Source organism: Erythrolamprus reginae, chromosome 13 (assembly GCF_031021105.1).
Source record: "Erythrolamprus reginae isolate rEryReg1 chromosome 13, rEryReg1.hap1, whole genome shotgun sequence".
NCBI lineage: Eukaryota > Metazoa > Chordata > Lepidosauria > Squamata > Dipsadidae > Erythrolamprus > Erythrolamprus reginae.
The window spans coordinates 316,045-333,067 of NC_091962.1; the positions used below are offsets into that span (position 1 = coordinate 316,045).

At 46.0% G+C, this 17,023-nt stretch overlaps 1 protein-coding gene across 1 annotated transcript in view; it reads left to right on the forward strand.

Moving 5' to 3' along the window:
• Positions 1–17,023, forward strand: part of CDC42BPG (CDC42 binding protein kinase gamma) — a 118,777-nt gene that overhangs the window by 40,936 nt on the left and 60,818 nt on the right. The window contains exons 6-11 of the mRNA XM_070766526.1: positions 543–636; positions 1,615–1,815; positions 4,614–4,862; positions 10,091–10,170; positions 13,617–13,732; positions 15,298–15,393. Of these exons, the coding sequence (XP_070622627.1) occupies positions 543–636; positions 1,615–1,815; positions 4,614–4,862; positions 10,091–10,170; positions 13,617–13,732; positions 15,298–15,393 (836 nt within the window). The remainder of the gene's footprint in view (positions 1–542; positions 637–1,614; positions 1,816–4,613; positions 4,863–10,090; positions 10,171–13,616; positions 13,733–15,297; positions 15,394–17,023) is intronic.

Below are 17,023 nucleotides of genomic sequence, written 5' to 3' on the forward strand. Positions count from 1 at the left end.
CTTTCTCCTTGCTTGTTGATTTCCAGGAAGGCTTACAGAAAATGAGAAAGAAAATAACACAGCAATGTTGTAACCGCCATAGTGGGGGCGAGGGGTCCACCATATTTGCAAACCCCTACCAAGAGATCACGCTAGCTGGGAACCCATGATGTTTGCAAAGAGTCCGAGATGTCTAAACTGACCTGCTTTCCCATTTTTCCCCCTGTTTGGTCCATAACTGCTTCACAGTGCTTTTATAGTCCTCTCTAAGCAGTTTACACAGTCAGCCTCTTGCCCCCAACAATCTGGGTCCTCATTTTACCCACCTCGGAAAGACAGAAGGCTGAGTCAACCTTGAGCCTGGTGAGATTTGAATTCCAGGCAGTGGGCAGAGTCAGCCTGCAATCCTGCACTTAACCACTGTGTAACCAGGGCTCTAAAAGCCAACCCCCCTCCCATGTTTAAGGGGCTACCTGGTCCTTCCCCAAGGGTCCCACAGTCTTCCAAGCTTTCTAATTTCCTGAGGTCCCACCACTTACCAAAGAGGGTCCATCTCTCCACAGGGACATCAAGCCGGACAATATTTTGATTGACACTAGCGGGCACATTCACCTGGCTGACTTTGGGTCCTGTCTTCGCCTAGGTCCAGATGGCACGGTAAGTTTGCGCAGGGGTCTGATGGGGATCGACACACAGGCCTGATTGGGGAAGGCTAGCCTGGATGGCCATGGCATAGAGAGGGGCCCCAGGCAGGGAACTGGGGTCAGCCTGAAGAGGGTGGGGTCTTTGCCAGTTTATTGTGGGCATCGGTTTTAGTGGGAGCCAGTTCATTTCCTGAAGATGGTCTGTTTAGCTGCACATGACATGTTTTGTTAAAGTAAGACCAAGTTTAGAGCACAGCCAAGTTTAGAATTAAGCCATGTTTAAAACTAAGCCATGTTTAGAGATAAGCTATGTTTAAAATTAAGTCAGGTTTAATAATAATAATAATAATAATAATAATAATAATAATAATAATAATAATAATTTAATAGACTTGTATGCCGCCCCGAGTCTTTGGAGAGGGGCGGCATACAAGTCTAATAAATTGTTGTTGTTGTTGTTGTTGTTGTTGTTGTTGTTATTATTATTATTATTATTATTATTATTATTATTATTATTATTATTATTATTATTAAAGTTAAGCTAGGTTTGAATTAAGCCAGGTATAGAGCTAAGCCAGACTCAGAATTAAGCCAAATTTGGACCTTAACCAAGTTTAGAGTTTAGCCAGGTTTAAAGTTAATCCAGATTCAGAGTTAAACTGGTGTAACTAGAGGGGAGGGGGCTGCAGCAAGGAGTGGTTTTGGGTGTCAAATGATAACCCATGTTGTCATGATGTCGTCAAGCCAACACATGACTTATGTATGTCATGTATGTAGCTGTGCTACAAATAAATAAACGTTTGTATAAAGCCACGTTTTTCAACCTTGGCACCTTTAAGACATGTGGACCGCAACTCCCAGAATTTCACCCTTCCAAAAGTTGCCGAGCTTGAAAAACACTGATTTCAAAGGCTCTTTTTAGATCTTAATCCATAGGATAAATTCGGCAGAATCTGAACTGGGCTCCCCTTCCCATCTCCCCCCACCCCAGGTGGAGTCCTCGGTGGCGGTGGGCACCCCTGATTATATCTCCCCAGAGATTCTGCAAGCCATGGAGGACCGAAAGGGCAAATACGGCCCTGAATGTGACTGGTGGTCTCTGGGGGTCTGCATGTATGAGCTGCTTTTTGGAGAAACCCCTTTCTACGCCGAGTCCCTGGTGGAGACGTACGGCAAGATCATGAACCACGAGGTGAGCCAGGCGGGATTTGCGTGCATTACACCGGTAGTGGCACTAGCAGCAACCCGCGCCTGCCGGCCTGGAAATAGCAAAGGACCAGCCCGTGGTTCCTTTGGCAGCCCAAACTTTGCTGTTTTGACCGGCAAAGTGCTTGCAGGAGGCGTCCGTCCCATCTCCCCTCCCCCTCGCCACATGCTCAACACACTGGGATGCACATGTGCGCAGGCAGGACACCCAAAACTGTGCGCGCAGCTCAATTTTTCCTACTGGTGTGATGTCCTTTACTGTTCCAGTAGGAATCTATTTATTTATTTGTTTGTTTGTTTGATTTTTATGCCGCCCTTCTCCTTAGAGTCAGGGCGGCTTACAACATGTTAGCAATAGCACTTTTTAAAAACAGAACCAGCCTATTGCCTCCACAATCCGGGTCCTCATTTTACCCACCTCGGAAGGATGGAAGGCTGAGTCAACCTTGAGCCGGTGATGAGATTTGAACCGCTGACCTTCAGATCTACAGTCAGCTTCAGTGGCCTGCAGTACAGCACTCTACCTGCTGCGCCACCTCGGCTCAATTACTGGTTTGCCGGCAAATGCTTCTCTCACTGCAGACTAACCAGTCAGTCTGGCAGGGAAATGAATAAGTTGTCTGCTCCATCTATTCATCTCCATCCCACTGCCGTTTATCCCCAGAGCTATGCTAGCAATATTGGGTCTTCAGTGCCAAGGACCATCCCATAGATTTCCACTGCTCTCCTCTCCATTCTGAGCATCTGCATGTCAGGCACTGGGCCCAGCCGTTCCTCCTGTTCCTCATCAGCCACCTCCAGACCTGGGGACTGTTGACTCTCTATCTGAGGGCTGACGGATGGCCCAGGCTCCACCTCTGTCTCTCTCTATCTCTGCCAGCTCCATTCCCTCTTCTCCCTCTGGTTGCTTTAATGCTGCTCCTGACTCCCACACCTGCTGCTCCTCCTCTGATTCGGCTGCTGGAGCGGCCGGTGGCCAATGACCACAAAGCACATTTACCATTTGTCAGGCTGGATTTTGCACCCATTCAGTAGCTGATGGACCACACTTTTTTGCCTTGGGCAAAAGATGCGGGCAACTCCCTCCCTGAGTCAAATTGGCTGCCAACCCTGGGTGTGAGTGAACGTTCCCACTTCCCCTCCCTGCGTAGCTTGGCTCGCTTTCCCAAGTCACCTCGAATGATCCCACGGCAGGGTCTTTGTTCTCCGTCCAGCAGTGGCACAAAAGTATGGCCGCCGTTTGGCCCAGAACGTTCGTTGCTGAGCGAGACAGTTATGAAGCGAGCTTTGATCCGTTTTACAACTTTACTTGCCGCAGCTGTTCAGTGAATCCCTGCAGGTGTGAAGTCGGTAACACGGTTGTTAAGTGAATCCAGCTCTCCCATGGACTTTGCTGAACCAGAAGGTCGTAAAAGGGGAGCACAGCAAGCGTCATAACTCTGACTCGCTTGCCAAGCATCTGAATTGTGATCATGCCACCATGGAGGTGCTCCAGTGGTCATAAGAGTAAAAAATGCTCACAAATCAGTTTTTTCACTGCCGTTGCAACTTTAAATGGTCACTATGTATGGTATGCGTGTGTTGCATGGTTTTTAAATGATGGGTTTTTAAGCTGTTTTTTAATATTAGATTTGTTTCCATTGTAACATTGTTATTATTATTGTTGTGAGCCGCCCTGAGTCTTTGGAGAGGGGCGGCATACAAATCTAATAAATTTTTATTTTTATTTTTATTTTTATTTTTATTGATTGGATTTGCATGCCGCCCCTCTCCGTAGACGCGGGGCGGCTAACAACAGTAATAAAAACAGCACATAAACAATCCAATATTAAAACAATTAAAAACCCATTATTATAAAAAACCAAACATACGTACAGACATACCATGCATAAAATTGTAAAGGCCTAGGGGGAAAGCGTATCTCAGTTCCCCCATGCCTGGCGGCAGAGGTGGGTTTTAAGAAGCTTACGAAAGGCAAGGAGGGTGGGGGCAACTCTAATCTCTGGGGGGGAGTTGGTTCCAGAGGGCCGGGGCCGCCACAGAGAAGGCTCTTCCCCTGGGTCCCACCAAGCGACATTGTTTAGTTGACGGGATCCGGAGAAGACCTACTCTGTGGGACCTAACTGGTCACTGGGATTCGTGCAGCAGAAGGCGGTCCCTGAGATAATCTGGTCCGGTGCCATGAAGGGCTTTATAGGTTTTTATTATTATTAATTATTATTATTATTATTATTAATTATTATTATTATTATTAAATAAATGATTGCAAGTCACCCTGTATTAATAGAACCGAGGCGGGGGTTGCTACTACCGTGCAATGCGCGCACAGCTTCTGGTTGCCGGCGTGCGTGCATGCATGCCCCCGCAAGATTTTACTTCTACGCATGTGCAGGAAGTAAAATCTTGCAGGAGGATGCATGCAAGTGTGGGATTTTGGCATTTTTTTTGCCAAAATCTTGCATGTGTGCACATCCCCTCACAAGATTTTGCTTCCTGTGCATGCACAGAAGCAAAATTTTACTGCGACTTAGAGCTGCGACTTAGAGCTGCGTCTCAGTGTGACCTGTACCGGGTAGCAACCTGATACTGAACAGACTACAGCTAGTAGTCAGGTGTGCAACCTCCCTCTTGCCCTTGCTTAAACCCTGATCTGTTGTTTTCATGATCCTGTTTACTGCAGGAATTTTGGTTTCTAGAGTACAGTGCCCCCTATGGTCCAAGGGTAGCAGTTAGACCCCCTGAGACATTGCCCCCTTGCATCCCCTCTTCTGTTTCCTCTTGCAGGACCACCTGCAGTTCCCCACGGATATCACCGACGTCTCTGAGAGCGCCAAGGACCTGATCCGCGAGCTCTTGTGTCGCCAAGAAGTCCGTCTGGGCCAGAAAGGCATCGAGGACTTCACGCGTCACCCCTTCTTCGAGGGCATCTCCTGGGAGGACCTCCGCAATAGCCCTCCGCCTCTGGTCCCCGAGGTGGCCAGTCCAGCTGACACCTCCAACTTCGATGTCGACGACGACACCCTTAAAGAAGCGGTAATGATTTGTGATGTCAAGTGTGATTGCCAAAGGGCCGTGCTAGACCAGTAGGTGTGTGTACAAGATGGGTGGGAACCCAAGCAGTTGCCAAGCAGACCCTGATCTCTCTGCCTTAGAGAGTGGTGGGGATGATCGAATTTGACATCTGATGGAAACCTTGACACCTACAGGAGAAAAAGGAAATAGAAGCATAGAAGTCTGATGGCAGAAAAAGACCTCATGGTCCATCTAGTCTGCCTTTATACTATTTTCTGTATTTTATCTTAGGATGGATATATGTTTATCCCAGGCATGTTTAAATTCAGTTACTGTGGATTTATCTACCACGTCTGCTGGAAGTTTGTTCCAAGGATCTACTACTCTTTCAGTAAAATAATATTTTCTCATGTTGCTATTGATCTTTCCCCCAACTAACTTCAGATTGTGTCCCCTTGTTCTTGTGTTCACTTTCCTATTAAAAACATTTCCCTCCTGGACCTTATTTAACCCTTTAACATATTTAAATGTTTCGATCATGTCCCCCCTTTTCCTTCTGTCCTCCAGACAAATGCCACGATGGGCTGGCAACCCATGCTTGGTGCCACTGCCCTAGGTTGCAGGCTTCATTTCTGGTCAAGCGTAAACCTAAAAATGCCACTGAAATCCAATCTAATCCACTCATTAATTTGCTTACACCTTAGATCCGTGATGGCGAACCTATGGCATATCGGAGGGCGCACCAGGCTTAGCTAGGTTTCAGCTCCAGCGTGTATGCATGCACTGGCAAGCTGCTTTTCAGCCTTGGGAAAGGCCATTTAACCCACCAAAGCTTCAGGGAACCTTTCCTGAAGCCCCGGAGGCAAAAAATCCTCCAACAAACAAACCGGAAGTTCAGAAAAACGTACTTCTGGTCTGCCCGTTTGGGCATTTTTTCCACCTCGCAGCAGTGATGAGTTCATACTGAGTGCCGTATCGGTATGAACCCACTGATGCAATTTTCAGTGGGTTTTTTTTTCTGGCGTCTCCTGAGAAGGAGCTTCTCGGTTGTTCTTAGAAACATAGAAACATAGAAACATAGAAGACTGATGGCAGAAAAAGACCTCATGGTCCATCTAGTCTGCCCTTATACTATTTTCTGTATTTTATCTTAGGATGGATATATGTTTATCCCGGGCATGTTTAAATTCAGTTACTGTGGATTTACCAACCACGTCTGCTGGAAGTTTGTTCCAAGGATCTACTACTCTTTCAGTGAAATAATATTTCCTCACGTTGCTTTTGATCTTTCCCCCAACTAGCTTCAGATTGTGTCCCCTTGTTCTTGTGTTCACTTTCCTATTAAAAACACTTCCCTCCTGGACCTTATTTAACCCTTTAACATATTTAAATGTTTCGATCATGTCCCCCCTTTTCCTTCTGTCCTCCAGACTATACAGATTGAGTTCATTAAGTCTTTCCTGATACGTTTTATGCTTAAGACCTTCCACCATTCTTGTAGCCCGTCTTTGGACCCGTTCAATTTTGTCAATATCTTTTTGTAGGTGAGGTCTCCAGAACTGAACACAGTATTCCAAATGTGGTCTCACCAGCGCTCTATATAAGGGGATCACAATCTCCCTCTTCCTGCTTGTAATACCTCTAGCTATGCAGCCAAGCATCCTACTTGCTTTTCCTACTGCCCGACCACACTGCTCACCCATTTTGAGACTGTCAGAAATCACTACCCCTAAATCCTTCTCTTCTGAAGTTTTTGCTAACACAGAACTGCCAATGCAATACTCAGATTGAGGATTCCTTTTCCCCAAGTGCATTATTTTACGTTTGGAAACATTAAACTGCAGTTTCCATTGCTTTGACCATTTATCTAGTAAAGCTAAATCATTTACCATATTACAGACCCCTCCAGGAATATCAACCCTATTGCACACTTTAGAGTCATTGGCAAATAGGCAAACCTTCCCTACCAAACCTTCCCCTATGTCACACACAAACATATTAAAAAGAATAGGACCCAGAACAGACCCTTGTGGCACACCGCTTGTAACCTGTCTCTGCACAGAATACTCGCCATTAACAATAACTCTCTCTTAGGATGAAGGGATTAATACGAAGGTGGGCCAGAGGGCTTCTTCCAACAGAGTGGCTGAAAATTGCATCAGGACCAAACCTATATGAACCCACCACTGCCTACCAAGCTTCAGAAAAGGCCTGTGTGCTTGCGCAGGGGGGCAGCACAGGGCGGGGGGGCAGGGAAGGGGTGTGGGCACATGCACCCACCCCCACCCCTCTTTTGGTGGGCGAATCAAAAAGGTTCGCCATCACTACCTTAAATTCAGAATAACTTTTAAGTTTAAGTTTGTTGCTTTCAAGGTACACTAATCGGCAGGCATTAAAATGAAATTTGGTGGCATACAGCCCTCAAATGCAAGTAGTTCTTCATTTATGACTGATGACATCATCCATGCCACCCTTTTGGGCTAGAATGGAAAAGTAGGGAGTCACAGGATATGGGAGGGTTCACTATTACAAAAAACAAAACATTCACACGCCCCCTGAAGAGCAAGTCACCCTCCATTTAAGACCATAATCGAGCCGAGAATTAAGGTGGTAAATTATGTTCGGTGGCCGTGCAGGTTAGTCCTCGACTTACAACCACAGCTGAACCCAACATTTCTGCGGCGAAGCGAGAGAGTTGTGGAGTGAATCTTGCCCCATTTTATAACCTTTCCGTGCCACGGCTGTTAAGTGAATCCTTGCAGTTGTTAGTAACATAGCAACAGCACTTATCTCCCACTTCACAGTACAGTACCTTATAGCCTTCCCTAAACTGTTTATAGAGTCAGCCTCTTGCCCCCAACAATCAGGGTCCTTATTTTAGTGACCACGGCAGGAGGGAAGGTTGAGTCAACCTGGAGCTGATAGGATTAAGTTGCAGGCTGTGAGCAGTTAGTTAGCCTGCAATGCTGCATTCTAACCATTAAATCATCATGGCTTTTTCCTTCCTTCTTTCCCTCTCCTTCTCCCCCTCCCTCCCTCCTATCAGTCTGTCTGCCAGCCTGCCTGCCTACTTACCTGTCTACGAGTAGAATAGAATAGGGTAGGGTTGGGTAGGGTAGGACAGGAGGCGGGCGAAGGAGGGCGCAGCTCCGGCCGCTCGCCTCGGAGCCGGTCGGCCTCGCTGGCCGCTTGCAACCGAGCCTCGGCAGGGGAAGAGGCGGTGGCGCCGCGGCGAGGCAAAGGAAGCGACGTCATCGGGCTCCCCCCCCGGCAATACCCCCGTGTTTCCCCGAAAGTAAGACATATGTCTTACTTTCGGGGTACGGCTTATATTAGCCGATCCCCCTGAAACCCCTGATACGTCTTACAATCGGGAGTGTCTTACTATCGGGGAAACACGGTAGCAGTGTGAAGCAGTAGCCAGAAAAGCCAATGCAATCCTAAATTTCATTAACAAAGGGATACAATCTATCTGTCTGCCTGTCTGTCTATTTATTTATTTGACTTCTATGCCGGCCACTCCTATGGGACTCAAGGCGGCTTGCAACAATTATTATTATTATTATTATTATTATTATTATTATTATTATTATTATTATTATTATTATTATTATTATTATTATTATTATTATTTCAATACAACACAGCAAACGAGATCACTATGCTGGATTTTGTATTTCATCACCAGTCGGGCGCTTCCCAAGCACCTAAGACTTGTGTGATGTAGCGGCAAATTATGTTGCCGATCCCAGTAAAGCGGCCTTTTACAATTGACAGATGGAGATTTTGTCAATTCCGGTGGTTTTCAAATGTCCGCTGAGATCCTTTGGCACTGTGCTCAGCGTGCCAAGTACCACTGGGACCACTTTCAATTATAATTATAATTATAATTATTATTACTATTATTATTATTATTAGTAGTAGTAGTAGTAGTAGTAGTAGTAGTAGTATGTCAATACAACACAGCAAATGAGATCACTATGTTGGATTTCGTATTTCGTCACCAGTCGGGTGCTTCCCAAGCACCTAGGACTGCGTGATGTAGCAGCAAATTATGTTTGCTGATCCCAGTAAAGCGGCCTTTGGCAATTGACAGATGGAGATTTTGTCAATTCCGGTGGTTTTAAAATGTCTGCTGAGATCGTTTGGCACTGCGCCCAGTGTGCCAAGTATCACTGGGACCACTTTCACTGGCTTATGGCAGAGTTGTTGCAGCTTGATTCTTAGATCTTCGTATAATTTCTCTAGCTGCTTCTCCTCAATTCTGCTGTCTCCTGGGATTGCGATGTTGATGATCCATACTTTCTTTTTCTCCACAATCAGGATGTATTATTATTATTATTATTATTATTATTATTATTATTATTATTATTAATTGGATTTGTTTGCCCCCCCTCTCCGCAGACTCGGGGCGGCTAACAACATAGAATGAAATAGTATATTTTGGATGTTCAGTAATATTAAATAGATAGGGAAATTGTATCTCTTTGAGGTGAGGAGAGGCCTAACCCTGCCCCTCCCCTTGACATGAGTTGGCCACCTTTAAGCCAGTCACATGACCTTTAAGCCACATGACCTTCAAGACACTCCCACCTGGTCACATGGTCTGCAAGCCACACCCACAAAATAAGCCACGCCCACAGTGCTGTAGTAAAAAAAATTGTAGCCCTTCACTGGGTTCTGGATGCTTTTGCTGCCGGTTTGTTCACGGTTGCGTCGTGCGTGTGCATCTAAAAAATGTTTAGTTTCTGTGCATGTACAGAAGCAAAAATTTCCAAATCCAAGATGGCTGCGCCCATGGAGACACTGACAGAACTGGCTCCGTGACATCATCGCTGACTTACTAACAGTTCTAAAGAAACCCAACACTGGATCTTTCACATCCCCTTGTGCAAATTCACTTCTGTGCATACTCAGAAGAAGCCATCCAAATACCCCCAAAATCACCAAAAAATCTGTAAAAACATTGGTGGTGCGCATGGACCGGCACAGACAGAACTGGATCCATGACGCCATCTTCACATCACCAGCGGGTCACTAACGGTTCAGGTGATCTGGTCCGAACAGGGAGGAACCTACCCCTGGTGTGGGTGTGCAACGGGAAAGAGCCCCTCTGCTTAATTTTGAATATAGACCCTTCAAGAAAGCCCCCGCAGTGACACCCTCCGTCCTCCCTTGCCTATGTGGTCATTTGGAGGGGGTGGGGGGGAATTGGTCCCTGATCTTCTTCCTCCATTCCTGATTTTTAGGAGACTCTTCCGCCGATCTCCCATGCCACGTTCTCGGCCCACCACCTCCCCTTCGTTGGATTCACCTACACCTCCGGGATGTGAGTACGGTGGCGTTATTTTGTTTTGCTCTCCTCCGGCTGTTCCTTTCTGGTGCTCTGGGCAGCGTGGAGCCTCCAGCTTCAGCAGCAGTCTATCTCAAAACTGCTGCCAGCCAGCCAGCCAATAGGGAGCTGCAGCCATCTGCTTCCTGCTTGGCTGGATGATTTGGCCTTTCTATTTGTTGGGAATTTCTGATGCTTTCCATAATAATGTTTTTTTGCAGCTGTTTTGCAGGCTGCCGTATTCAAACAGCCAAAACTTGCATGTATTAAAAGGAGGTTTCAAATGTTAGTTGGAACTGGTGAACATTCTCCCCAGTTTATGGAAGGTTTCTGAATTATGAATACAGGCGGTCCTCAACTTACAACGTTTGAAGTTACATCATCGCAAAGAAAAGTGACTGATTACCATTTTTCACACTTTTAAAATGTTTTAAATTTATTTATTAGAGTTGAAAGGGACCTTGCAGGTCATCAAGTCCAACCCCCAGCTTAAGCAGGAAATCCTACAGCACACCAGCCCAATAACAGTCCAATCGCCTGTTGAAAATGTCCAAAGTTGGGGAGTTCATAACCTCCACTGGCAGACCGTTCCACTGGTTGATCGCTCTGACCATCAGGAAATTCTTAATGACCTTTGCAGCACCTTGTGGTCACGTCGCCAAAATATGCATCGGATTGGCAAGTGAATTGTATTTATGACGGTCATAGTGAAGCAAGGTTCCCTTAACAACCATTTAAACCATTCAAGCTCAACCCAGAGAAGACCGAGTGGCTGTGGGCATTTCCTCCTAAAGCCTATTCGATCTGTTCGTCCATTGTTCTTGGGGGAGAAATCTTGACCCCCCTCAGATGGGGACTGCAACTTGGGGGTCCTCCTGGATCCACAGCTAAGCCTTGATCACAACCTTTCAGCTGTGGCCAGGGGGGCCTTTGCAAAGGTTCCTCTGGTTTACCAGTTGCGGCCCTCCCTGCACCAGGAGGCTCTACGCACAGGCCCTCATCGCCTCCCGTCTTGATTATTGCAATGCACTCTATGTGGGGCTACACTTGAAGCGTGTTCAGAGACTCCAAATTGTCCAGAATGGAGCTGCGCAAGCTGTCATGAGTGTACCTCAGTACACCCATATAACACCTGTGCTCCACGACCTGCACTGGCTTCCTATTAGTCTCTGGGCACAATTCAGGGTGTTGGTTATCACCTATAAAGCCCTCTATGGCTCAAGGCCAGACTATTTACTGGGCCGTCTCTTGCCATATACCTCTCAGAGATCTATAAGAGCACACAGCCTCCTCCAGGTCCCGTCTACTAAGTAATGCAGGTTGGCGGGACCATGGAGGAGGGCCTTCTCTGTTGCCGCCCCAGCTCTATGGAATCAACTCCCTCCTGATGTCTGTACTGCTCACACCCTATTGGTTTTCCATAAGGCCACGAAAGCCTGAGGGCCATGAACCAATAACAATCAGGAACAAATTGTATGAATGCTTAGTATGCATGCTGGGTTAGTATATCATGTTTATTAGGGTTTTTAATTAATGGCTTTATAACTCAGTTTTTATATTTGACTACTTTTTATTGTCTTCTATTTTATACTGTTTTAAGTCTCCCTGAGTCCTTCGGGATTGGGTGGGATGGAAGTCAAATGAATGAATGAGTGAGTGAGTGAGTGAGTGAGTGAGTGAGTGAGTGAGTGAGTGAATAAACAAACAAACATATTATTATTATTATTATTATTATTATTATTATTATTATTATTATTATTATTATTATTATATAACTGTGGCACAGAAAGGTTATACATTGGGGCAAAACTCACAGCCACAGAATTGGGGACTCTATTGTGGTTGTAACAACAAAAACATTGTGATTTTTTTTTCATTTTTTCATTTTTTTAAAATTTTGCTGCAGTTTGGGAATTGCAGACCTAGCCTGTTTCGCAGCAAATAAGTTTTACTGAATGAATTCACAGGAAGATACTGGAAAAGATTTTTTAAAAAAATAATCTGCCAACATCTCCAAACAACTAAAGCAATAACTAACAGTCAGCCTGGGTTTGTTAAAAGCAGATCAGGCCAAACCAATCTTATTTCATTCTTCAACATAGTGACTAAATTAGTAGACCGGGGAAATACTGTGGACATAATATACTTAGATTTCAGCGAGGCATTCGGTCAGAGTCCCAAAAGAGTGACTCTGCCATTCAGCCAAGAGAAGGGGGGTGTGTGTCTTGGGGATTTGATTTATTAGCATTGCCTGCATCAACAGATGTTTTGCAACGTATGTCCTGTCATTAAGCATCTTGCGTTCCCTTCACCTTGGGGGAATGGTTTAGGGGGGGGGATTGGGATATTTCATTTGAATGGAAGATGCTCAGGGAAATATATGCTTCCCAGGGTTGTGGATTAAAGGGAATTTTTCACACTTGTGTATTGCTGGGCTCTGCATTCAGGCTAATGGGAAGAGGTCTCTACCATATATACAGTTGTGACGGCCTAGGGGGAGAAAAAGTCTTAATTCCCCCATGCCTGGCGGCAGAGGTGGGTTTTAAGTAGCTTACGAAAGGCAAGGAGGGTGGGGCCAATTCTGATCTCTGGGGGGAGTTGGTTCCAGAGGGTCGGGGCCGCCACAGAGAAGGCTCTTCCCCTGGGTCCCGCCAAGTGGCATTGTTTAGTTGACAGGACCCGGAGAAGACCCACTCTGTGGGACCTAACTGGCCGCTGGGATTCGTGCGGCAGAAGGCGGTCCCTGAGGTAATCTGGTCCGGTGCCATGAAGGGCTTTATAGGTCATAACCAACACTTTAAATTGTGACCGGAAACTGATCGGCAACCAATGCAGACTGCAGAGTGTTGGTGTGACACGGGCATTTTTGGGAAAGCCCATGATTGCTCTCGCAGCTGCATTCTGCACAATCTGAAGTTTCCGAACACTTTTCAAAGGTAGCCCCATGTAGAGAGCGTTACAGTAGTCGAGGTGATGAGGGCATGAGTGACTGTGAGCAGTGACTACCGGTCCAAATAGGGTCGCAACTGATGCACCAGGCGAACCTGGGCGAACGCCCCCCTCGCCACAGCTGAAAGGTGTTTCTCTAATGTGAGCTGTGGATCGAGGAGGACGCCCAAGTTGTGAACCCTCTCTGAGGGGGTCAATGATTCTCCCCCCAGAGTGATGGACGGACAGATGGAATTGTCCTTGGGAGGCAAGACCCACAGCCACTCCGTTTTGTCTGGGTTGAGTTTGAGTTTGTTGACACCCATCCAGGCCCCAACAGCTGCTGTGAGCAGGACCCAGAGTGGCTGTGACCCCCGGAAGGGGTGTATGGTGTCCCCACACGAGACCCATCGATTTCCCACCAATGTTTTTCTTGCCTCCTGCTGATTTTCTTGCCCTTGGGGGCAGACAGGTTTCCATTGATTCAGAGCTCCTTGTCTCTGTTGTCCCTGTAGACCCTTCCCCGAGAGACCTCCGGTATCTCCCCCCACCAGCTCCAGCATCAGCCGGCTTGAGAAAAGGCTCCGTCAGCTGGAACGGGAGAAACTGGAATTGAATCGGAAACTGCAAGGTATGTAACTCTGCGGGAGGAAGAAGGATTCCTAGAAGCGGTGGTGAAAAAAGGGTCCTTTGAGGTCTGCAAGTCCAGCTCCCCCCACCCAGTAGCGGGTTCCTGCTGGTACAATTGACACCACCATCATATTGGCGACGAAAATTGAGTTGCGCCCATAGCTCTGCGTCTACGGCATGAGCACGCATGCGTCCAAGTGAGAGCTTGCTTCTGTTCATGCGCAGGATGGGGGGGGACATGAGTCTGTGCGAGATTTTGGTGGGTTTTTTTGCTTCTGTGCATGTGCGGAAGCAAAAAAAAAAAAATCGCCAAAATTTTGCTTCCTGTGCATGTACAGAACAAAATCTCACTCAGGTGCATGTGTTAATGCTGGAGATGCATGCATAGCATAGTTCCCTCTAAGCTGAGCAGTGAGCCATGGCTCACTTAAAAATCATCATCAACCTGCCCAGAAGCCGAGAGGGAAAGAGTGAGAGGGAAGGAGAGAGAGAGGAAGAGAGGAAGAGAGAGAAACAGATAGAAAAAAGAGAGGAAGGAAAAGAGAAAGAAAAAGAATGGGAGTAAGGAAGAGAGAAAGAAAATCAAAATCTAGTTTGAAACTAGCTCAACTATTTAAGTGGCATTTTGATATTGATAGAGTTGCCCTATTATGAGCTCACTGTTATAGACACACAGTACAGTACAGTATTTTATTTTGAAATTCTCTGAGGCAAAACAGGGTGGGTTTTTTGTTTGTTTGTTTGTTTGTTTGTTTATTATTTCTGTGCCGCCCAGTCCCGAAGGGACTGCCACTCAGACACTATACTTTTCCGCCCACCCCCCCTCCCCAAATTGGAAGGAACACTGATGCATAGCACACCAGTAGTATCAAAAACATTTATTTTTTATTTATTTGATTTTTATGCTGCCCTTCTCCTTAGACTCAGGGCATCTTACAACATGTTAGCCATAGCACTTTTGAATAGAGTCGGCCTATTTCCCCCAGAATCCGGGTCCTGATTTTACCCACCTCGGAAAGATGGAAGGCTGAGTCCACCTTGAGCCGGTGATGAGATTTGAATTGCTGACCTGCAGATCTAGCAGTCAGCTTTAGTGGCCTGCAGTACAGCACTCTACCTACTGCCCCACCCCGGCTCATCAACCCCCACCCGGCCCCGCCCCTCCAATCCTGGTTTTCTAGCCTGATGGGCGACATACATTGGAGACAATTAGTTTGGGATCAGATGACCTGAGAATGAGAAATGTAATCAGAGTCAGGTTAATCACCCCACCCACTCACGAGAATTTCCACCGGTTCTTCATTTAAATGGATTTACACAACCCACTGAATCAGGCTTGAACCCAAGACACAGGAACAGCATTTGCACAACATGTCAAGCTTGATTTGTTTGGCTTTGCTTAGCGAGTAAGGCCACCCCATCCCTTCGGGTTTGTTTATGGTTTAGGGCACACTGCCAACCCCGAAATGGATTTGTGTGAGCACTGCTCCCCTCTCTGGATTTGTTGCAATCCAGAAATCCCCGGGAGATCTCTTACCTCTGCCCCCTTGCACTTGCCCTGTACAGATTCTCTGGCGAGATCCCCTTCCAAGACCTCGGCCAAGGACGCGGAGATCCGAAGTCTCCAAAACGAGGTGGCTACTTTGAAGAGGCAACTGGCAGGTACTTATTAAAATATCATTTTGCACGGAAGAAGGGGAACGCGAGCTTTTACCGTCCAGAACAAGGAAGAGCAGTCTTTGATCGACCTTATCTAAAACTGAGAATTAAAAAATGAATGAAAATTAAGTTACAAAGGGATTTGATGATGTTAGGAGTTGGATGGGAGACCACTAAGCGATCTTGGGCAGGAGAACTAAAAAAAAGAAAAAGAAAAAGAAAAAAGAAAATCATTACCCCAAAGAGGTTTACTAATACACTGCTTTATCTGTGATTGCCAAGAAAAGTCGCTTTGGTTTCGCCAAAAGTAAATCTTAACATTAAAGTCACTTTAGAGCAGTGCTTTTCAATTATTTTCTGTTACGCGCCCCCCCCCCTTCCAGGAAGAAGTAAGCATTTCATGTCCCGTTCCCCCCCCCCCCCCCATTCTCTGCCAGGAAGATTGTTTGCAATATTCAGCACATTTTTGCTGAAAAAGCTCAAGCAGCTTATCAGTATGATTGAGGTGTAATGTGATGCCTTAATTTATTTGGTTTCATGTTGTCCGCTGCCAACATTTTTAAACACAGCAAACATACTAGTCTTTCCTTGTCACCCACTGTACTCACAGTGAAGCCAAGCGCTATATACGCTTCCTCACCATATTTCCTCATTATAGCTTCCGGGAGATTTAGCTTTGTCTCATTATTTCCGTCTCTCTCCTCCTTTCTACTCATCCCTGTTAAATCTTTTTCCATGGTGTCTCTTAAGGGTTTGTTATCTGCACTTCATATCTCCTGCTCTGCACTGTGTGCTATTGTTCGGTGCAAAAAAAACCCTGTTCCCTGGGGTCACATGCGCCCCCCCCCCTGGCATTGCTCTGTACCTCCCTGGGGGGAGGCACTATTCAAGAAATCTCTACTCTCATCTTGGTGCAAGAAATCCTTGAATAGTCTCTCTGTTGTTGCAGGAACGTTGGTAAAAGCTACATGATGTCAATGACAGAGCCTGCCTTGTCAAACAAAGGACACAATTGTATACAGTGTTCCCTCAATTTCTGCAGGGGATGCGTTCCGAGACCACCCGCGAAAGCCGAATTTCCGCGAAGTAGAGATGCGGAAGTAAATACACCATTTTTGGCTATGGACAGTATCACAAGCCATCCCTTAACACTTTAAACCATTTCCCATTCCCTTAACAACCATTTACTCACCATTATTACTGGTACTCACCATTGAATAAGACACTTAGTGATCCTGATATTTATAAACATAATTGTTTATTAACAATAATTATTATTTTTATTTATTTGCAAAATTATTAGTTTAACGATGACATATGATGTCATCAGGTGGGAAAAACCGTGGTATAGGGGAAAAAACCGCGAAGTATTTTTTAATTAATATTTTTTGAAAAACCGTGGTATAGACTATTCGCGAAGTTTGAACCCGCGAAAATCGAGGGAACACTGTACTTGTATTCAGTAATAGGCAGCCAAAATTTTTACTGCCACACTGTGGCTTATTTGGTGGGTGTGGCTTAATGGTCCTGTGACTGGGTAGGAGTGGCTTGCTGGCCATGTCACCAGGTGGGAGTGGCTTGAACGATCATCATCGTTCAAGTGAACTGTTAAGTCCTCGACTTACAACCTTAC